The 25,018-nt window shown below is 27.9% G+C and overlaps 1 protein-coding gene, 1 long non-coding RNA gene and 1 other non-coding gene across 6 annotated transcripts in view; all 3 read right to left on the reverse strand.

The window, feature by feature from the left end:
• Window positions 1–5,335, reverse strand: part of LOC105843149 (uncharacterized) — a 53,942-nt gene extending 48,607 nt beyond the window's left edge. Inside the window, exons 1-2 of the transcript XR_010640728.1 lie at window positions 5,199–5,335; window positions 3,642–3,904 (exon numbers count right to left, since the gene is read on the reverse strand). This is a non-coding gene — a transcript (uncharacterized LOC105843149). The remainder of the gene's footprint in view (window positions 1–3,641; window positions 3,905–5,198) is intronic.
• Window positions 5,336–7,404: 2,069 nt separating this feature from the next.
• On the reverse strand, window positions 7,405–24,817 carry LOC136084657 (uncharacterized). 4 transcript variants are annotated; one of them, XR_010640730.1, is made up of 7 exons: window positions 24,701–24,812; window positions 18,674–19,854; window positions 14,826–15,236; window positions 9,299–9,550; window positions 9,037–9,123; window positions 8,776–8,835; window positions 7,405–8,570 (listed from the first exon to the last, which is right to left on the reverse strand). It is a non-coding gene; the product is annotated as an uncharacterized LOC136084657 (long non-coding RNA). The 4 variants fall into 4 exon arrangements; XR_010640732.1 differs by lacking the exon at window positions 24,701–24,812 and adding an exon at window positions 22,382–22,529; XR_010640729.1 differs by lacking the exon at window positions 14,826–15,236 and having other exon boundaries at window positions 24,701–24,817.
• lrr-2 (leucine-rich repeat 2) lies at window positions 22,558–24,702 on the reverse strand. Its single transcript, XM_065805079.1, has one exon. It carries the CDS (start codon window positions 24,292–24,294, stop codon window positions 22,834–22,836), a length of 1,461 nt encoding a protein of 486 aa, XP_065661151.1. The 5' UTR covers window positions 24,295–24,702; the 3' UTR covers window positions 22,558–22,833.
• Window positions 24,818–25,018: the final 201 nt, after the last annotated feature.

The following is a 25,018-nucleotide window of genomic DNA, read 5'->3' on the forward strand; positions in this document are numbered from 1 at the left end:
ATTTAAATAAACAATAAGTATTCGCTTAATTTATTTTGTGTTTTTTTTTTTTTTTTTTGGTTTTAAGAATTGATTTTTCATATTAAAAATTTATTTACTGTTTAAAGTGGATAAAAGAAAAGCATTACTGAAAGAGAATTCTAGATACACAGGTAACATGACATCTGAAAGACAGGTGAAACATCTGGTTACCAGAGGATTATTCTCATGTTGTTCAGCTTACGACAGGTTATTCTCAAGCCCAAATTTCAAAAACAATAAAAAATTTAAGACGCTGTTTCCAAAGGACAACACCAAGAAAGAGAAGCCCATGCAAGTATAAGACGCTCTGGAAGACTTGTAAAAAATTAATAAATTATAAGATAGAAAAATAAAAAAGATTTCCCTATCAAATAGAAGACTCACCGCTAAAAAAATCAAATTTGTGTAAGTTTAATGGTATTAAAATTATCACTTCCGCCGTCAATAATTGACAAAAGAAATTTGACTTACACGGGCGCGGAGCTGCTTGTAAACCAAAATTAAAACCAATTATAAAACAAAAAGGTTAAATTGGGCTAAAAGATATGCACATTCGTCAATTGAACAATGGAAAAAGTTCTTTGAGCAGATGAGTCCAAAACCGAAAATTTTGGTTCAAAACGTTGTGTTATATGCACAGAAAGGCAGGAGAAAGATATTCAGAAAAATGTTAAGGGTAGATTAGGGTAATATGAGCCCCTTAAGTGAAAATAGAATATTTTCAATACAATTATGCTGGATCCAAAATTTTTGCGAATAAACAATTTTTAGGGATCCCTACTCATGATCCACTTAGATATTTGGGCACCCGAAATTTTTTCTTAAAAACACAGAGGTTTTAAAAAAGTAGCAAAAGTGCTCATATTACCCAGACCACTTGGTAACATGAGCACTTTAAATTAGCTCAAAATAACATCGATTAAGTAAAAAAATACCAACCTGACAATTACAACTAATGTTTGGAATTCTTAAATGAAGTTAATATATTTTAAATTTAAATACTATTTACATAAAATTGTTAAGCGGTAATTATAATACTTGTAAAATAATAATTTATGATTCCTTAATTTATTTTCGATTAAAAAGGGATTAAAGAAAGAATAGAAAAGTAAAACGACATACGCTTTTGAAGCATTTTTTGAATTAAAATACATTTTAATAAACATTTTGAAGCATTTTTATGAATTAAAATACATTTTAATAAACATAAAAAAACTTTTATAAGTATTTTATAATTATTAAAATTTGTTTTTGAATTATCATTAATTTATTGGGAACTTTTGACTTGCATTTTTAACTTTTATTCCACATTTCGGTTTCAGCTTTTTGCCCTTTTTACGAATAGCGGACTATTATTATAAACCAAAAAAAGCGGCTTCATGTTTTGTCCAATAAAATCCCGCAAGTTAGACATCTAGCTATATAATATATCATTGTCCTTAAAAGATCAAATTTTAAGTCATCTTTTGTTGAAACAATACTTCTATGTTTTCCGCAAAAAAAAAAAAAAATTAGTTCGCTATTTTTTCAATTTTATTAACTTAAACCTTTGAACGATAAAAATTCAAATTTTTTGAATTCAAATTACAGAAAAATATTTAGTATTGTTAAAATGGTAAAATATTTTACTATGTTTTGTTTTTATTCAAAAAATAATTAGTAACACTGCTATTTTAGGATATGCGACTTTAAATTTGGTAATTTTAATGAAAAACACTGGGTAATTTGAGTATCCTCATATTACACAAAAATGGCATCTTTAAATAAAGTACCCTAATTTACCTTACTGTTAACAGTAAAACATTCTAAGTACCACGTTTTAAACTTAAGAACAGCTTAAAAATTATTTTAGTACATAATATTACACAGTACTAATTTATTTCTTTAAGAAGGAAATTGCTAATATTTTTAACATGACAATAAAGCAGGTTGACCCAACGCAAACTTGGCACAATGCCAATAGTTTGAAAACCGAAATAAATTTTTTTATTATTTTTAAAGTTTTTTTTCAACTGTGTTGTTATGTTTTTGTGTTTTGAAATGTTTTGAAAATAAATTTAAAAAAATGGGCTTTAAGATAATAAAGTACTTATCATAAAATATTCTATCAAGGTTTATGATTCAAAACTTAAAGGGTTTTTTATAATAAAACATGTTTTATAATAAAACATGTAACTTTCAACAAACTTAAACTTTAAACCATTTTTTTAGTTAGTATTGTATATATTATGCTGTTCATATAGAAATAAATAATAAAAATTACAATGAAACTTTTGCGTTGCACAAAGAATATTTATAAAACAGCCAGGGACTCAAAAAAGGTACAGATGACAGGTGTCACCACAATCTTTTCATAGAGCCTCTTTAACAATAACATTTAAAGCCCATATGGCTTTAGTAAGTTTACAATAAAATATTTTTTGTGTAAAGTACTACGTAAGATTATATTTAAAACTGTGATATCTCTAGGACATTCATGTATTTTATGACAGGCAAAAGTTTTCTTATCCCTTTAAATAGTTTATTAATTTACTTCAAGTAGTTAATTATTTTACGTGGTCTTGTAAACTCTATAAGTTTATTAATTTAGTTTTGTGTTTCGCCAAATAGTATTAGCGTAGGAGAGTTGACAATGAACAAGACTGAAGTAAAGCATTTTGCGCGATTTATAATTGAGAAAGCCCCTTGGTTTGTATAATACAACTATAACAGAAGAAATTTTTGTTTCAATTAGACTAATATGGTTTCTCCAAGTTAGGTTCTCATCAAATATTACTCCCAAAAACTATATATAATATGTATAAATCGAGTATACTCGATTTAATTCATTTTTATTGATTGATAGTTCTTTAGCGGAAGATAAATCAATTGTCTTATTTTATGGAAAAGAGTAAAACTTGTTTTTTCACATTTTAATTATAATTTATTAACTATAAACCATTGATTAAAGCGCTTTCTAGTTCAGTGTTCATTGTTTCAAACAATATTTTTACATCGGAGTGGTTGTAGATTAAATTTACATTTTCTGCATACATAGTTTCCTATATTTTATGAGAAGCTTTTTTCATATCATTAATTTATATTAAAAATAATTAAGATCCCAAGATTGATCCCTTTGGGACTCCACATACAATAGTAAAAGCTCCTGACTCTGACTGATTATAAACATTAGTTTATAAAAATAAAGCATATTTTCATTCATAATAATATATGCTTTATTAATTTATTTTTTAATGCACTGTTAACAAAGCATAATAGAAATTGTCAAAAGTTATGTTTGTATCATCTTATAACTATATGCCAAGTTAAAACGAGAACGGGCAAGTCGGCGAAACTTAAGTTGGGCCAACATGCTGGATCAACTTGACCTCACAAAAACAATTATAAATGTATTGGAAACCAAGTATTTATCATTAATAATGCTATCTTTAGATTTTCTATGGTTTTGTCAAATTTTTTCTATAAAAAAATAAAATAAAACGTTGAATGCTTAAAAAAGTAAAAAGTTAAATTAAAAAAAGTGGGCGATGTGTCTACCCACCCTAGTTCTAGGAACGACTCTAGTTAGTTTAAACTTGAAACAATATTGAAAAAAGATCATTAAAATAAAACTTTCTTACTTGTGGTGTTATTTTTAGCGAGAAACTGAAAAGCTTCTGGCCGAAATGAGCACACTTTTATCTTTTCTTTTAATGTTTCACATGATCGCAATAACCCCATTTCAAAAAATCCGTAATTTAAATTCTGAACCCAAAATGCAGCTCCGAAAATTCCACAAATCAAACAACCAAATCCAATTAAATGAAAAGCGGCGTTAAAAATAATGATTACATCTCTGAAACTGTAGCTTTTCATACTATAGCTTGGTTGAATTTTCACTCAACTATAATATTAAATATTTTTTTAAAGAAAAAGCATTGTAAAAAAAAACTCTCAAGTAAATATGTTGCCATCTAAATTTGGTAACGAGTTTTTAGCAACTAAAGATGTGTTGTGTCAAATTGCATTATCTTCATAAAACAAAAAATTAAAAGTTGAAAATAACAAAAATCATATTATACATTTAGCACTTGCATAAAAGTAGAAGCAATCAATAATCTTATGTATAACCACTTGTAATACGTTTATCATGTATTAATAATCGTATCACTGTTACCTCAAATATCAATTAGAGAGATCTTTTAATGACAGTTTTGAAGGTTTGCATAATTTTTTAATTTCAAAATAAGAGCAATTGTGTTCTCGTTATTTTGAGGTTATTGGTATTATTGCGTATTAAAATTGTTTTTAGCTAATTGATTTGGCACGTTTATAATAAATTTGTTATCAAGAACTTCGTAATGATTTTTTAAACATAAGCTCGCCATAATATAAAAGTTGTGTTAAAATATTATTTCACTATTTTTCACTTAATAATAACGATGAAGCCATTACACGTACGCCGGTGCTTTTAGTTAATTTTATCAAATTTGTTGGAATTTTTTTCATAATAAAAAGGTTATTAAAACAATATCAATAACTGAGGCAAAATATAAAAAAACTGAGAAAAAATAATTTCAAAAATATTTCAAATTGCAATGTCATGTAAAATATATATATTTTTTTTCTTTTCTAAAGCAGATTTTCTTTTTCACGCTACCTAAACATCAAATACCAGTTACAAAACAGACAATAATTTTCATGGAAAAATGAAAGGGATGATGCTTTATAATATTTTAATATTTTTATGGTTGTTTTTTTTTTTATCTTATTGAATAATAATATTATTTTATAATATTGCTTTTTTTATCTTACCGATGTCGGAAATATGGCTCGATCTGGCATTTAGCCACAAACCTCTTGATAACTTTTATGTAATTTTTAAAGTATAATTTATTTTTTAATTGCAAATAAATTTGTTTTAAAATATCATAATAATAGATAAATATTATTGTAATTTTTAAACTATAATGATATTTATCTATTGATTGATGATTTTAAAACAAGGTTTTGAAAAATATTTAATAACATTTTTTAGCTATTTATTATCCACTTTATTATTTTTGTTATTGTTGTTATTATTAGAAGTTCAAATTAAAAATTTGTGTAAATTTTATTAACAAACAGTGGTTTTCTACATGTGTAGGAGATATTTTCTAAACTTAAACGAAAAAAGAAATTGGCACAAAAATACTCACCAATAAAATTATCCAAAGCTTCATTGAGACAAAACTGTTACACCTTCGATCTGAAATTATCTAGCGCAGGGTAACAGTTTCTTTTGCTAAACTTTTACGTCTGATTATAAATTGTTGATTCTTTTTAATGAATCAATAATTTATAAGTTTGGACAAGTTTATTTTTACAGCAATCGTTTTACAACTAAGCCTTTATTTATAAACAAAACTTTAACAAGAAAAATTAAAATGAATTTTTAAAACCCAATGCTTTTAATAAAATAAAATAGTAATATAAGAAAAAATTGATCGCAAAATTTGTGTTTTAATGTTATTAAAACACAAATTTTGTATTTTAATGTTATTAAAACACAACTTTTGCGATCAATTTTTTCTGATATTACAATTTTATTTTATTAACATTCGACCGTACGCGTGTGTAAAATTAAAAAAAATCAGGAAGAGGCAGATCTCGAGCCACAGACACTCCATTTACGAAGTCAACGCTTTATCCAAATATGCTATACGCGCGATTTATTAAGAAAGAAATAATATGCTTTTTTCTAAAATATTTTTCTTTTTTACATATAAAATATAAACTTATAGGGTTATTCATTCTTATTTGCGCGTCTATTCATTTTTATACGCTTGTTTATTTATTCTTAAATGCCCGTTTATTCATTCTTATATGCGTATTTATTCATTCTTATATGCGTATTTATTCATTATTTATATCTTTGTTTAATTTTATTATTAAATTTATTGATTGATTAAATTATTATTTATCTAATTATTCATTTATCTAAATTTAAATTATATTATTTATAGTTATTATCAATACTCAACTATTTGCTCTATGGATGGAAGAGAAAATAGCAGTGCTATTTGTAAAACAATGAAAAATGTTCCTAAAGCACATTGAAATGCTTAAGCATTTAGTTGAAAGAAATGAATCTACAACAAACATTTCCACTTCTCTCATGCGAAATTAACGGAATTTCAAATGAAAAACTTATTTATTTGGATAAAACTGGGTTTAATGTGCACACCAACAGCACATATGGTTATTCGGTAATAAGTGCGCCAGCAATTTTAGTTGTCTGCAAATCGTGGCAAGAATGTTACCCAGTGGGGAAAAAGACGTCGAAAAGACGTCTTTAAAAGTCTTGTATGCGATGTCTTTAGGACGGCATTTTTTTAGTCGATTATGCAAGTCTTAAAGGCATCTTTTATCGACATCAAAAAGACGTCTTTTTTGTCTTTATCTTGTCATGAAAAGACAAAAAATGCGTCTTGAAGACGTCTTTGTTAACCGATTATGCACATCTAAAAAAGTTTTTTTTCTCGGACTTTAGTCATACTTATAGTTATACTATATAGGAGAATTATTCATAAATAAAACAGCAATATTGTTCAACAGATTATATTATTTTAAAAATCGTCAGCAGATTCATCATTTTCTTCATCTTTCTCTTTCTCCTTTGTTTCTTTTACTCTGTTTCTTTTACAAAAAAGCAAATGAAATTTGATCAGCTGAGTGAAAAACATTAGATTTACCGACTATTAATTCAAAGGTTGATCCTTTCAACACCCTTTTGTTTGCAACGCGGGTGTTTCTTTTGTCCCCAATAGTTTAAATTGGGACAGAAGTCCAACGGTAAACAGTCTACAAATATTTAAAAATGAGTATGCTAAAGAATTTTCCGACCATCAAAATGACTGTACAAGGATGTATTTTATTATGTAGTACTTAAACCAAGCTAAACATTTGCACCTTCTCAGATTTGCTATTAAAGCTATTATCAAAAACAGATATTGATATTTTTCTGTTTTCTACGACGTGACTTTTTAATTTAATTTCGCTGAATCTAAGTGTTGTTGACCCATAACAATTTAAAAATCCGTTATTGACTAAAGACTATCAAAAACAAAAAGATAATTCAGCTAATACATCTTGAGAGTTGTCATTCATTTAAACTGGATAAAAGTATTATTTAAAATTCTACTTTAGCCTAAAACATAATGATGCTTTACTTAACAACATAAAATTATAAAAACTGGCGATACCATTAGCAAAACACATGAAATACAAAATATAGACTTAAAAGATGCAATTAGGGTTTTCAAAGAACCGCATTTATAAAAAACTACGGTTTCGGTTTTAATTTAAAAAAACGCGCGGTTAACCGTGGTTTTTAGTTTTTCTTGTTAAATAATAAAACTTATGTTTATCTTACATTATTTATTAAAATAGTTGTTTAAACAGAGTGTTCTAACATGTTTATATTTCAAAATAAAACTTACAATGATTCATTTTTATAGTAAAAAAAATTAAAGAAAACTAAAGATTTAAACTCTTCATCAGATAATCGTGATCTAATTTTTGTGCAGGTACTAGTGCTCAAAAAAATGCGTTTGACATCTGTTGAGGTGGGCTAATAGAGAGTATCGCTTTGTAAATTTTTCAAGATTTTCTGTTCTTTTGCCCGTACTTCGATACAAAAAAACTTATGCTTAAGCCATTTGAAGTGATCAGCAAATTTAGGCATGTGTGTGATGCTATCTTTACTGATAAGTGCGTTTAATTTATCTTTAAGAGAAACAGGTGAACTTTCCGATGCTGTACATGGTGCTTCAGTTAGTGTTGGTTTCTCATGATAAGAAGTAAATCCAAAAAACCTAAACACGAGTTTTTCATCAAAATTTAAAGTATTTTTTAATGGAACAACTGAAGGATCTTTTAGACACCTTAACAACTGCTTAACATTTCCGTTAATTCTTTTATCGACGCGTTATTTTAAATTTGAATGCAACAAAGATGCGACTTCATAATAAATAGTTTTGCAAGCATGAGTTCAAGAATAACAAAAACGTTGCATCTTCTCTGCTAAGGAATTCCGCTGCTAGTTTTGCTGGCTCTAAAGCGGCATTTAATGATGCTAATGACTCAAAATCGAGTTTGTTGATTACATCAAGAGCATTTAATTCAGTAAATGTCTGCAATAAACATTTCTTAGTTTTTAGTAAAGGCCGCGTCATTGAAAAAAGTGAATTCCAAGAATAACGAACATCCAGATGCAGTTTGATTTCTCTATCGAATTCCTCATTGACTTTCTTCTGAAAAAATTGATTAGGAACTGATGACATTTTTATGAATTTCACTACTTTTCGTGCATTCATCAAAATTTCAGGGCAGTTAACATTAATTTTATTGTTTACTGATTCAAAACTAAAATTATCATCGTAAATATTATGTTCTTTCCCTTGTGAATCACTGTCCGTTTCCATGGGAACTGGTACGTTTGTTTTAACATGCGAACATTTTTTTGGAATACTTGAATAATTTTGAAAGTGAAAGTGTTAAGGTTTCCAAGGTTTTCAGCAAAATACAATCTAAGTAATAAATTAAAAATTTAATTGTTTACAAATTTGATTTATATATACCTTTCTATAATAAATAAACATTCAAAAGACATTATACAAAAAAACCGCCAAAACCGACGGTTTTTATCAATTTTAGTTTTGACAAAAAACCGCGATTTTCGGTTATCGGTTAAAACCGAAAGATGCAATGATGTTTAGCTATAAGAAAGAGTACTTTTCCAATTTCATTTTCACTTGGTCTTTTGTATTCAAACCAAAAGTTTTGCAGATGATTCTAAAGATAAATCTGTTGTCATTATTTGCACTTTTTATTTGCTTTGTTAACGAAAGACAACAGTTTATAAGGAAATAAAAAATTTAACTAAAGTTAAAGAGCCAATCTTTTGTCTTAACAATTTCATTATTCAACTAAATATAAACAACAAATTTAATCAGATCATTTAAAAACATTATAAAATGAAAAATGCATGCTTACTGAATGCTTCTTCTTTTCTATCGTTCATTTCACCGGCACTTGAACAAGTAAATACCGACTGAAATTGTTTACAGGTTTCTTTTTTGTCTGGAAATAAATATTTTAATTTAAAATGTAACAAACAAAGTTCTTCAAGCACAACACATATAAAAATTAGGTGACACAATATCAAATGTTAGTAAACTCTAACTATATGCGTATTTTAGCCTTGCTCATGTGTTAAAATCTGAAATTAAACAGGAAAACTTTTTAAAACACTTACCTGCGACTAACTTAACTGAGACTGGATTATATTGATACCATAGCCTTTTTTTTGGTGGAGAAATTTTTTTACTTCAGTACATTTATGTCTTGTGGCCAATACAATTTTTTTTCTGCTTTGTCTAACCATCTTCCTGGCACCAACCCTCCACTTTTTGCTTCTTCCCATTAACATTTTCTAGCTAAACAGCTGCAGCCCATCTATTTTGAAACTCCATTTAAGCAAAATGTTTTAAGGATACAAAGCACTGTACTTAAAATCAATGGTAAAAAAATTAACTTTCATTTAAAAAAAAAACATCCAAAAAAAACGATAACGTAATAAGTACATATATATATGACAAGCGAAAAAATAAAACTATATATATATATATATATATATATATATATATATATATATATATATATATATATATATATATATATATATATATTTATATAATATATCAAATCAAATTAAATGTATTCTGAAATAGATTTTACATTTCATGGAATATTTGCATATAGTACAAGTACTAATTTTAAGTAAACACCATATTTTTGGAAATACAGTCAGAGCAATACCATTCTAAAGAGTCATTGGAGATAATGTTATATGTATGCTTATTGGTTAGATTGTACTCTGTGTGAATCCAAAAAGAGCAGCAGTCACATTGGATGACTATATGGTTTTTAGATACATTTTTTTTGGATAGTTTGCAGGATCTTTTTAATATTTTTTAATTATTTCATATATTAATATTTATGATTTACATCTAAGTCTATTAGAAGTTTCTAAGCATATAGAGATAATGCAAACAAAATAATGAAGCAACAAATTAAAATGATAAAGCAAAGCTGAAATGATTAAGCATAGGATTTAATGGATTAGGTTTGTAGTTGTAAGTCAATTTATTTGTGTTAGATATTATTAATGTATATAGTATGTATATATACTATCTTTATATAATAATATTTTAAACAAAGTTAAAAAGAGAAACTTTATATTATAGTCATAACTGAAAAATATAAGTTTAGATAACTAAATAACATTTAGTTTTTAAGTATATAGAGGGGTAATTAAGCAATATAACAATAGAATATAAATTAATAATAAGAAATATAATTTATGATATTGGTAAATACACTAATATTTTTTTTAGTAATAATAAGTGTTTGTATTTTAAGTATGACTATATAAGTATAAAACTATATAAGTACACAAAATTATAATATAGATGGAATATAAACATGGAATATAAATTTATTAGAATAAAGCAACTATATAAATTAATATAGAATTTGCACTAATAAATTAATATAGAATATAACAAACACAATATACACACTATACACATGTACACATATATATACACATATACACATATATCAGTTACACTACATATATGCTAACTAACAATATGCAATAGAAGTTGTGTGAATAGTAAAGATCAGCAACAAATATAACTTTTGTTTTATTTTTATATTGTTAATAAGGGTTAGTATAGTCTAATATAAGAAAGCCTGCTATTTTGAACATAGATCAGGTATACCAGGATATCAAAGTTTTATGTACAATAATTATGTACAATGCACTAACTCTTCTGTTGATAGTAACAATAATATAAATAAAAAATAAAAATAAAAAATTGATAGTCTTGTTAGTCTTTAATAATCTTGCTAATGTGAACCCAATTGAATCAAAAGATTGAGAACCTTGTTATGTTTAAATTAGATTCAATGTAACGCCAGTTCAAACAATGTGAAGCACCCTGTAGTCTTATTTCATAAATTCCGATTTTATAACAATGTCTCCTATAGCTATTAGTAAAAAGGTGATCCAAATAATTACTAATTATAAAATTCCAAAATAAGTAGACGACATTTTTAATCAAGAAAATACGTCTGTTTGCCGCGGAAATAATCCATGATTAGTATACGCTGCGGAAATTATTAATGATATATATAATATAATATTTATATACATAATATATATGCTTGTATATAAAGTATAAATATATATATATTTTAAGTATATATATTAGAGTGATGGCTTTTTGATTTTTTTTCTCAAACATTATTTTCTGTAGCACGAAAGAATGAACTTTTGCCTATTAATGACTAAAATGACGTTTATTCCATTAAAATATTAAAAAAGTTCACGCACAAACCACTTTGAAATGTTATTTATGTAGGCATTTTAGCATTTTATGTAATTCTATTAACAGCATATATATATATATATATATATATATATATATATATATATATATATATATATATATATATATATATATATATATATATATATATATATATATATATATATATATATACATATATATATATAAACATGTATATATATACATGTATATACATATATATATATACATATATATATATATATATATATATATATATATATATATATATATATATATATATATATATATATATATATATATATATATATATATATATATATATATTATATGAGGAGCCCATTTGCAAATTGCGCTAAGTCCGAGTAAATTGATTTTGTGAAAATAACAAAAAACTAAATTACTTTTAGTTGCGCATAAACAGAAATTGATATTTTCTTTGTCCATTTTTAGGACCAAAAATTTTTTAAATAATCCAATATTTAAATAGATGATTTAAGTATATAAAACGTGGAAATAAAATTAACTCAAAATTTTTATACTTGTGACTTAACGCGTTTTGCAGATGGGCTCCTTAAATATACTATATATATATATATATATATATATATATATATATATATATATATATATATATATATATATATATATATAATATATATATATATATATATATATATATATATATATATATATATTTATATATATATATATATATATATATATATTTATATATATATATATATATATATATATATATATATATATATATATGTATATATTATATATATATGTATATATATATATATATATATATATATATATATATATATATATATATATGTATATGTATTATACATACATATATACGTATATATATATATATGTATATATATATATATACATATAATATATATATGTATATATATAAGAGAAAGAGAGAGAGAGAGAAAGAGAGAGAGAGAGAGAGAGAGAGAGAGAGAGAAAGAAAGAGAGAGATATGTATATATAAATATATATATATATATTATATATATATATATATATATATATATATATATATATATATATATATATATATATATATATATATATATATACATATAATGTATATAGCATAAGTCATGAAACCGACTTGCGCAATAATTTATGTAGCAGAGAAATGTATAAAATTTTCCAGAACATCGTATAACGCTGTGTCAGCCAGGACAGTAACGGTGTAACGGTGACGTAATTGTTCAGGAAGCTTCTGTAGAGTTCTAAAATTTTCTTCAGCTGTTTTGCAGTCTGCTATAAACATGTATATAAGCAAGGTGCTTAAAGCAGGTAATTGAGTTTTAATTATCTTAATTTGGTGTCAACATTATTATTACCTTATTTTAATTATTGCGCATTCTCTATAGTTTAAGTATAAGAAGATCCTTGTATTATTTGGTAAGTTACATTTAACTCTTTTGCAAATTATAATTGAGCATATAATATTTTATTAGTCTCTGCCTTTTTCATTTTCTATAGTTGTTATTTGCTACTTTTGAAATAAAATATGTTAACAATAACAGTTCAATTGAAAACTGAATAACAGTTTCTTTAATTTGTTACGTAATTAATATGGACGTTAAGGCCTTACCTATTTCAGTCGCTGAGTAGAAGACAACATATCGTTCAAGAAGAGCTCTTTTAACACGGAGAAGAACAAGGAAACCCGGACAAAGAACTCAGTTCATTTTCAAGTCATCAAGAAGAGGTAACATGTCAGTTTATGAAGCACCCTTGACCCAACGGAGTCACATGCCCCTGAAAAACCACATCATTGGGCGCTTCAATTTTCTTGAGTACGCTGCCAAAGAACGGAGAGAGAGGATCAGTTTAATTGCTGTAGAACTTAAAGACCTATGGAGCAAAACGTTGAACTTCCCGCGTATATGAGCAAAAGGAAACATAACCCAACTGGCATTGCAAGACGTCTTGTTACATGCTCAAAGCTGTCGGCCCACGGAACAGCAGTGGTGTGCCGCCAGCTTTCTGGTGAGGGCATTAAAATCCCAACCCCATGTCAATCAGCAATCCAAAACGCTATCTACATGAGAGCTGCTCAGGTGAAGAAACACTTGGTGAACACGCTTCATCTGGAGAAGAGGAGCAAACACTTTGACGGCAAATACTTTGAGGGCTTTGAACATTAGGCCGTGGTCCTCAAGAATGAATCTAAAGAAATTAAGTTGACTGCACTATGCACGCTGGAACTCTAGTTCCATTCTAGCCCTTCTTGCGTTTATTCCGATGATAGAAACCCGGATCAGGTTGCGTAAAATCTGTACATTATTTTTTTGTTATTTAGGTGCCCCAAGAAGACCTAACGGTCTTGTCACAGAGTACCGTGGAAGCGCATTTAACCAGGAAGTTCACGTCTCCTTCCTTACCGTGACGCGAAAATATATCCAAAGCTCGTTTCGAACCTGGATCTCCTGCTTATAAAGCAAGCGCTTTAACCACTGCGTCATGGCCGCACATTCATTTCTTACTCATGGGCTGACCATTCGTTCAGCAGTTAATTGTTCCGCGTTGAAGATTTTGAAGAACTATCTGAAGCTCTGAAAGGCTACCCAAATGCTCTCAATTGCTTGACAACCCACTGGAAAACAGATGACTCTCAATCAACATTGCCCGAAGCAACCAGTGCAGCGAGCTTGCCATAAAAGTTATGCAAGAATTGCACGACTCCTGCCGCAACAAGGACAACCTCCCACTGAGATTCATCCTCTCTAATGACATTATCGTAAATATTTGACTTCCTTGTCCGTTTGATGATCCTATATAATGTTGTATACATGTGACTCTACAACTTATGTTCAGTTTTGTATCTGCTTACTGTGAATTCAAAAATGTGGCCAAAAAGCTAATAAATAAAATTCTTAAAATCATTTTGTGCTTGAGGTTTTTTTATCAAATCGCCTTGAATGTAATATTTTATTTAATCTTAAATGAAAGCTCATTAAATTATAATACAGGTAAACGTGGTTGTATAGAAGTCAGCACACTAATATATATATATATATATATATATATATATATATATATATATATATATATATATATATATATATATATAGATAGATATATATATATATATAATATATATATATATATATATATATATTATATATATATATATACATATATATATAATATATATATAATATATATATAATATATATATAATATATACATATATAATATATATATATATATATATAATATACATATATATATTTTATATATATATATATATATATATATATATATATATATATTTACTGAAATAAATATTATGTATATGTTATATAATATATTACTTTGTTACATAAATTATAAAATAAACCCGCTTACCAAAAATAGTAATTGTAGTCTATTTTCTTAAACTTTGATTTTAAAACAAAAAACAAAAACACTTGGAATTGCTATTATAAAAAATGTTGAGATTTCTTTATCAAAAGCATTTTAGACTTGTTCCCTATATCCAGATAAAGCATCTAGTATTCAGATCATGTATACTATAAAAAATCATGTTCTAATGTTTGTTCAAAAGCATTAGTTAACAGCCTACAATCTTAGTCATGACAGTAGTACTAATGTTTTCTGCCTCGAATCAGAGTGCTCAAATTTCAAATGATAAAGCCAATATCCTTCAAAGTATGTTCAATTGGACAATATCCTTCAAAGTATGTTCAAGTACCGTCAACCGGGGTAACTTTGGTCGCCGGGGTAACTTTGGTCAATTGTTGATTTTTTTTTAAATTCCTAAAATTTAACAAAGATAACATATGTTTCAATTTTGTTACAGACACCAACAATATATATCAACTATTATATCAACAATTTATATCAGCAATCCTTCAAAGTATGTTCAAGTACCGTCAACCGGGGTAACTTTGGTCAATTGTTGATTTTTTTTTAAATTCCTAAAATTTAACAAAGATAACATATGTTTCAATTTTGTTACAGATACCAACACTATATATCAACTATTATATCAACAATTTATATCAGCAATTTTGGTATATCAACAATTTTTGTGAATATACACAGTTACTTCGTTGACTGCATTGACATTATTTTGGCGCTTTTTGACATTTGTGATTTCCTCGGCATTTTTACCGGCTAAGAATCCAGATGGATCAATAAATGTTGAATTATTTGTGACCAAAAGGTTAAACGTTCATTAAACCATTTGGATTCTTAGCCGGGGAAAATGCCGAGGGAATATAAGCAAAAGCCTACTTCAAGAGCATATGCAACTACACACAGTTAAAAAACGTTGTCCAATGCTATGAAATAATGTTTAACTGAAAGAATCAGTGTGCGAAAGTTTAGTCGACAGTTTGGAATTCAATTGGATACACTACAGAACAAGTGTAAAAATTAACATTCAAAGAAGGTAGAGATACTATTGCGTCTGAGTAATGAGACTGAAACACATCTTGTAACTTCAATCAACACCCTCTATTCCACTGGAAAATTCCATTGACTTCAATAGATATCAAACTTCTAGTGAAATATTACTTGGATCAATCCGGTGTCCATGATTCGCGGTTCAAAAGCAACATTCCCGGTGACGACTGGTTCAAATCTTTTATAAAACGAAACATATTGACCCAGAGGTTGGCAAACTATGTAAAACCAGCACGTGCTGAGATCGATGCATTGAATGTCAACTTTTACTTCAATGAATTGCAACATGTAGTTGAAGATGTGTCCGCTAGTCATATATACAACTATGATGAAATAAATGTGACGGACGATACCGGTTCAAAAATAGTTGTATGCCAAAGAGGTCTTAGGCGTGTTGAGCGAAAAATACAATATTCCAACTCCGCAACAAGCATAATGTATTGTGGCAGTGCAGATGGAACTTTTATTCCACCAATGGTGGTTTATAAAGCGCAGAACTGCTATGTCGAATGGACAGCTGGTGGTCCGGCAGGCTGCATTTACGATGCAATAAAGTCTAGCTGGTTTGACAGCAGATGTTTCGAAAGATGGTTCGTAGAGGTTTTCTTAGTGCATGTAAAGGATCAACAAGGCATTAAAGTGGTAATTGGAGACAACCTAGCTTCACACTTTACAACCAAGGTTTTACAGTTGTCCATTTAGAACAGTATTCGTTTCGTATGCTTGCTGCCCAACGCTACCAACTTGCTTCAACCGCTGGATGTTGCCGTCCGCTAAAGATAGAATGGCGCAGAATACTGGAAAATCGGTGAATGGAATCGCGCATTAAAGGATTAATACCGAAAAATCAGTTCGACGGTCTCCTTGCTCTACAGCAACGTCAATTGAAAAGTGATAACTTGAGATCTGGCTTCAAGGCTAGTGGAATATTTCCCTTCCATAGAGAAATGGTCATGAAGCATTTGCCACAGGTTAACAAAGACATTGAAGGATGTACCTGTAGTACTGTTAGGGAAGTATTCAATGAAGCTATAACAGGTCTATTAGTGAAACATTGTGGACAGGATGGGAAAACAAAGCGCACCAGAGAAAAAAAGATCACACTGGGAAAAGCAATAACACCGCAAGATCTGGTGAACAACACAATTCCTACCACATCAAAGAATAACAATAACACCAAAAATAACAAGAAAAGAGCAAGAGTTAAACAAGTGTCATCATCCTCAGATGACGATGATGACCTGCTAGAAAATGACTTTTAATAACATTTGCACAATAACAGGGAGCTAGTTGCAAAATTTTTTGTTTATTTAAATGTTTATTTCATGTTTCTTTAAGCGTTTAGAAACTGCTGATTTTTTAAAACTCCAAAATGTGACCAATGTAACCCCATAACATTGGTCATTTATTATTTATCATATTTGATCAATAATAGGGGTATTATTGATCAAATATGATGAATATTAAATGACCAATGTTGCCCAAAACCTGGGGTAACATCGGTCGTTTTTCGACGTTTAAAAAAAAGTTTGTAATAAAAAAACTAAAAAAATTAATATAGAGGCCTATAGCCAAGACCTAAAATGTTATTACCACAAAAGAAAACTGTAAAAAAATTAATAAGATTCAAAGATATTTAAGAAAAACTGCCGAAACTGACCAAAGTTACCCCGGTTGACGGTATATGCCTGCTGTGAATATTGCATTTTACAAGAGTATTTTAAAACAATTTAATTTATTGTCAAAATATTTATGTTTTTTATGTTATGTTGTTAAATGGGCTTCTTACTGAAATATTATATTTTTATTGGATTAGCCAGAGGTGCTGGTTAATTAATTATTCTTTAAGATATCTTTTTATCGTGTATTTTAGATGTTTACTTTAAGTTTTTTTACTCTTAGAATTTATGTACCTTACAGTATTTTAATTGTCAAAATATACAATCATCTTGCCATAATATATATAAAAAGTACTAACTTTTGCAATGTTTTTTAACTGAAAATGGAGATAGAACAAAATAATACTGTATTTTTTAAAAAGTGTGTATTACATTGTTTTATCTCCAAATCAGGGTGTAGTAATTCAGACACCTGCACTTTAAATATTTTAAAAGTTCTTTGAAACTGTGGTAGTCTGATAGGAAATTAATACAAATTGGTTTTGTTTGCGTTTTTAACGTTGTTTGGCCTGCAGGTCCATTTAAAACTTTGATCTTCTAACCTCACGTATTGTAAAAACTATTAAATTTTCAACGAAGTCAAAAAATTGTTTATATAGAGGAAGATGGTGTAATTTTGCCACTAATTCTTTCAATTTAAATAATTTGAGAACTAAAAATGAAAAACGATTTTTTTTTTATTGTTAATAACCTTTTTATAAACTTTACATACTTTAATTTTTTTCTTTTTAAATAATTAGAACAGAAAAAATGGGGCGGCGAAATTACTCCAATAGAATATAATTTGCGGGAATTTCGCCACCTATGTTATTTACAACATAAATTATTATTATTATAATTGTAAATCTTAAAAACACATTTACAATCAGTTAAATAAAAGAGATCTATCAATATTCAATAAGTGGGGGCATGGCCATCAATACCGAGAGGTATTGGGGCGTTCCCCCTCCACCTTTTTTACCTATTTTTTTATCTTTTTTTTTTAGAAATGTAAATATTTTGAAAGCCGTGAAGACGGTCCTGGGGATGGGGAAAGGAGGAGGGGGTTAGTTGATTAAAAAAAGAAACTTAAAATAATCAAGCTAACTTAAAAAAAAATCAACTTACAACTTATAATAAATTAGAGTTGAAGGGATTAAAGTCAAAAACTCATTGTTTTCTGTTGTATTTTTTTGGATCGACATTTTTCAAAAATCCCTGTTGAATATAGTGTTGTTGAAGAATTGCGCACCAGACATTTTTACGTGACAGTAAACGCCCAAATTGAGTGGTTGAAAAAATGTTGAAGAATAGGATGGTAAAATTACAAAGTCAATATTATACTTTCAACATAGCTGAATTGCTGTCATAGTAACATGAGTTAAATGATCATCAGCTATTAAAACTACTCGGCCTTCACAATTTGTATTTTTAAAAGGAATGAAAACAGAGTTAATCCATTGTACAAATTGATCCTCCTCCATCCAACCAGCAGGAGACACAGTGTAGTACCTGAAGGTCCACCAATACCCCATTGAGCCCAAAAATGTTTTGCTTTGTAGACAACAAAGGTGCAAAAAATCACCGTTGGCATTGCAGCAATTATTGACAGTGTATTGAACTTTTTCATTATTGTCACCAATAATAAGTGGTTGTCTTGCTCCTCTTTTAATTAAAACTGTTTTTAAACCTTGATCACAATCAAACCCAACATTGTCACAGTTAAAAATATTTTGCAGTTTGTCCAATACGTCAGCATTTTTGTAAGTTGTTTAAAATCCATAAATCAAATGGTTAGCGCATGAAGCCGCTCGTGCTGCTGAAATGCTTAGTACTTTGCGTTAACTTAATTCATATGACAAGCGTTTTTTGAAACCTAGTACCACTCTTTTGTTGGCATTTCGTTCTTGAATAACGCAGTTTGATTTGTTTCTTTCAAATAGTTGAACACCGCAGATTGAATTTCTGGGAACGATAAGCCTTACCCCCAGTTACCTAGAGCTTGAAGCATGTGAACCAGTTAGGATTCAGTCACCTAGCTAAGATTTGTTAATGTACCAGCCCCAGCTATCCTTTCTAGATATTGAATTCTTCCTCCTTGTGTCCTTCGAGGTATACAGTATAATTCTGCAGCTCCCTTGCAATTCAGTTCGCCAGTTTTAACTTTTGCAATAGCTTTTTCCATTAGCTCTTTGCTATAATTGGTGACGAATTTTCTCTTGTAGTTTCGCTACATTGTTGCTGATAATTGATCGATTTAATTAAATTAAATTGATTATAAGACCAACATGACCGGATAAATTAATTATCTAAATAAAAAGATGGAGATAATACTAATTATCCAGTCAAAGCGCATACTAATTATTTTTTTACTTTATTTATTAATAATTTTCCTAAATTATTTTAATTAGACATATTAATTAAATTATCTAACCAAAAGCGCATAAGACCAACATGACTTGATAAATTAATTACCAAAACAAGAAGAAGGAAAATAATATTAATTATGCGCATAATCAAATAATCAAAGCGCATTTCTATTTAATATAAATAGGTGGCGAAGTTACTCCATTTAGTATTTCCGTTATAACTTTGGAACTGATCAAAATTAGTAAGAAAAAAACAATACAAAGATTCTTTGAAAAATTTCCAATATTTTAGTCTTTTAAATTTTGAATGGAAATAAATAATTTGATTTATATGAGAATTTTACATTTACTGTTTTTTTAAAGATAATTTTTGTTAAATAATTTTTTTAATTAACAAAAATAATCTTTAAAAAAACCGTAAATGTAAAAGTTTTCACAAAAAGAAAATTTTTTTAACATAATTTGATAAGAAATTTGTTTTTCTTCTAATAGAAATTTGAACTATAAAAAAATCTTATTCTTGAGTAAAGCTATAGTTATAAAAGTAGATATACACCAATCGGTGGCAAAATTTCTAAAGTGGCAAAATTACCCGAATTAAGGTATAAAAAGTTAACTAATTTCTATACCTGATGATGTCAATTGATATTGATGAAACATGTCATCAAAAAGTTTAAAATTTTTTTTTATTTATTTGAAAAAAAAAAAAAAAAAAAAAAATATATATATATATATATATATATATATATATATATATATATATATATATATATTAAAAGAACGTTAAAAATGATTTATTTCTCTTCCTACCCTAAAGTAATGTCTATAAAATAATATCCACCCTCAAACATTTGTATGTTTATACTTATGTCAAATATTGAGGCTTTGCAAAAACTTGCAATGATTGGAGGCTGGGAACAAAAAAGACCTTTGACTTCAAAAAACGTGAAAGGCAACAAGTTGATAAAATATTTTTTTTACTATTTTCAACTAGACTTATATTGATCGATAAATTTTAAGTTTCATAGTATTATCTCTCAGCGTTCAAAAATTATGACCATATAAAATTTGTAACCCTTTCAAATTAATAGGGGTTTAAACTTTATATGATCATAATTTTTGAACACTGAAAAATAATACCATGAAACTTAAAATTTATTGATGAATATAATTCTAGTTGAGAATAGTACAAAAAATATTGTATCATCTTGTTGCCCCTCACGTTTGTGGGAGGGGGGTGAGGATGACGAATTCAAAGAGTTTTTTCGTTCCAGCCTCCAATCATCGCATACAAATGGAGCAAAATACATCGCATAAAAATGGAGCAAACCTCGAAACACACAAATGTTTCGGGGTTTGATCCATGTCTGGAAGTTAGCTATCTCAAACACTAAAAAACCCTGGATCTGTCACTGTCCACTCTACGTTAACATAATAAGTGTCTATAATGCTATTGTTGATTGTATTGTTAACAACATATACTTAAAAATTACATAATTTTTTTGGTGAAAATTTGTATAACTGCATAAGTAAAACAATGAATAAAAGCTTTCTATTATTTTATAATTATTAATGTATTATATTTATAAAAGACTTATAAAAGCATTACTATAAACCTTAGCTTTTATACAAATCCCAAAGAAATCTACGTAAAATTTCCCATATTGTTTGTAAAACATGATTCCAATAAACACCTCTGTATTGGTACATATCTACATATTTATCATTTGGACTAAATACGCTAATAATAATTGTTATTAAAAATGATAAAAAAATTCTGAAGCTGAAATAAGCAGAGGCGATTTTACGGGGAGTTGTTTTACTCCCCCCCCCCCCATCCCTAAAGAAAGTGGTTTTCAAGTTATAGTCGATGTTTTTCGAACTAAGTTAGCTTGTCGGGTATTTGACACAATCAGTCGGGTAAGTTTTAGTCTAAAGGAACCTTTTTATTTTAAAAGCAAGTCGGTGCTTTTTTAGGAACCAACTCTCCCCCCCCCCCCCTTCATTTTATTTGTAGAACCGCCTCTGGAAATAAAAAAGATTTTTAAGAAAGAGGTTATACATATATTTGCCAAAAAATATGTTTATTCATAGGTACCTTGGTACCCATGGTACCTTGGTACAATATTATGGGTCATTATTGGTACAATATTATGGGTCAATATTGGTACAATATTATGGATCAATAATACTTGTTACAACATTATGGGTCAATAATACTTGCAACAATATTATTCATAGGTACCTTGGTACCTATGTACATAGGTACACCTTGGTACAATATTATGGGTCATTCTAACTGACTACTAACTGGCGCTCCTTAAATCTGTTTTTTTCCTAAATCTCTCAATCTCATAACAACAATGATACTAACAATGTAAAAATAATAGGAGTCATTAAAATTTTTGAAATAAAAAAAGTTTAACAAAATTGTCTAAAACATTGAAAAAAAAAATTAAGATCTCACTCAATTAAACAAACTAGTAGATTTTGTAAACCAATGGTTTCTGTAATCCATTTAAACATTTGTAAGTGCGAGAGCTATTTTGAAGTTTAAAATAAATTGTGCAAGAAAACTTGTACAACAGAGAACTTCAAAGTCGACACATTGTTTTGAGCTGTGAGGCTATTTACAATGTTAAATAAGTTAGAATTTTTTATTTTGTTTTTAATAAAAGAGATAATAGTTTAAAGCATTATTTAATTACATTACATTTAAAAGCATTCTTTAAAGAATAAGAAAATAAATAGTTCAGTCTTCAATAGACATAATAGTGGCTCAGTTGTTGCGCGCTTTAAGAAAATCGTCCACAGAATTCTGATTGCAACTGTTGTCAGCCGCATATAAGTTTATTGTGCAAAATTTTTTTTTTTAAACAGCAATTTTTTTGATTGAATAGTTTCAAAAGCTTTTTGATATTACATAATAGGTTTAACGTTCAGCGGTGACTCTTCCGATATAATCGTTTTTTGCCGTCGAAATTTGCAAAAGTAAAGTACACTGCCAATAATAACAAGAACTACAACTGAAACAATAATTAACGCAATCCATCCTGGTGGAAATTTTTTAGCTCTTTTTTGACAAAAGGTCCCTTCAAAACCTCTCTGACATTTGCAACGATGTTTTTCATGACTAACGTTTTCTATACAAACTCCATTGTTGTGGCAGGGGTTACTGAGACACACTTTAAGATCTTTACAGTTCTGTCCTTTGTAATTTAAAGTACAGTTGCAAATATATCCTTCTGTTGAATTAACGTCAGAACAAGTTGCATTATTGAGGCAAGGATTTAATTCGCATGGTTTTTTTTTAGTTTCGCAATTTTTACCTGTATACATTGGCTCGCATACACAGCTATACTTGTCCCCTTCACTCTGAATAATGCATTTTCCTTCGCTCTGGCAAGGATTTATTGAACAAATTGTACAATTTAAAAAATTATGCGATAATACCTTTGACAAAAATAAACCTTTTAAAGCCAACGGAAATTGACACGATCCTGTGATTTGAAGGAGTTCAGTAAGTAACTTTAGCCTGCAATCACAAATAATAGGATTGCCATCTAATACTAATGACTCAGAGTATACTTCAAAAAACGAATCCATTGACAGCGTTTGAATGTCATTACCTGAAAGATCTAAAATTTTGAAATCTTGATTTTGAAAGGCTTTTGGCAAAACTTGAACAATTTTATTGTTGGCAATATGGAGTTCAATTAGGTGACTCAAAGTAGAAAATAACCCTTCCGCTATCATTTTAAGTTTGTTGGTATCTAATTTTATCACTTCGATACTACTTAAGCTATTAAAGCTGCCAGGAGGTATGAAAGAAATTTTATTTTCCGAAAGAGACAAGGTTCTAAGTTTTTTCAAAGTGGCAAATGATTGGTCACTGATTTTATCAATTTGATTCGCTCTCAAATTCAAATGTAAAAGATCGGCACATTTTTTAAAAACGCTGGGTGGTACATTTTCAAGTAGGTTGCCACTCAAATCTAATGTGATAATTTTGTCATATCCGTCAAAAGAGCTCTCTTTTATTTCTCTAAATTTGTTGTTGTTTAAATATATAACGTTGAGACTTGGGATTTCTAAAGATAAATTTGAAGGTAAATAATCCAGAAGATTTCTCCTCAAATCGATGGTCTTCAGTTTCGTATAGTTGCTAAAAAATTTTGTTGGAAGATAAGTCAACAGATTTTCTGTAAGATTCAACATTGTAGCATTAATTGGAAACAACATCATTTCGATATCTTTAGATGTCAAATTTTGTTTTGTACAAGAGATTTCTCCATTATTAGTACATTGACATTTTGATGGACAAGAATCACCAAAAGCAATATAAACGAATTGAAGAATAATTAATTGAATCAACCTCATTTTTTTAATTCTAAATCCTTTATTATTTTTTTATTCTAAATAATTCTTTTTTTAATCAAAACAGTATATACTCGATATTTAAAAACTCAAAATCATTTTATCTTTTACATCTTATCGAAAGTATTTCACGCAACTCACAAAAATACAAATTATTACGAAACAATTCAAAACATAAAATATTTATAATCTATTTTAAAAGCGAATATGTGCAGTCATATGATAAATAAATTCTCAACATAAAAAAATGTGTGAAGTGTTGTTGCTCATACACTTAAAAAAATATGTTAAGTGTTGTTGCTCTTATTAACGATATATTATTACACGCCAGCTAAACGCTGTTAATAGTTACGCTTTCAAATGTTTAATTTTTGCAACATTTTATCGTAAAATAACAAATGTCTCTAACCTGAAAAAATAAGATTTAAGATTTGAAGCCGTGTATATGTTGCAGTATGTTGTTATAAAGCATTTCTTCTGTTAATAATATATTAGTATTTAAACTCTATGCATAGCCCTTAAATATGACGCGTTAATAATAATCGTTTTTACAACATTTTAATAAAAACAATAAAACAAGCATTTAATATAAACATTGCTTTAATGATTGTTTCTATATATTTTATAATAATTTGTCAGAAATAAAAACAATACAAGTACTAACCTATGAATACTAGATTATTTGTTATTATTTTATATTAAGTAAATATCATAATTGTCGTCTAAA

The sequence above is a fragment of the Hydra vulgaris genome, chromosome 09 (assembly GCF_038396675.1).
Source record: "Hydra vulgaris chromosome 09, alternate assembly HydraT2T_AEP".
NCBI classification, from domain to species: domain Eukaryota; kingdom Metazoa; phylum Cnidaria; class Hydrozoa; order Anthoathecata; family Hydridae; genus Hydra; species Hydra vulgaris.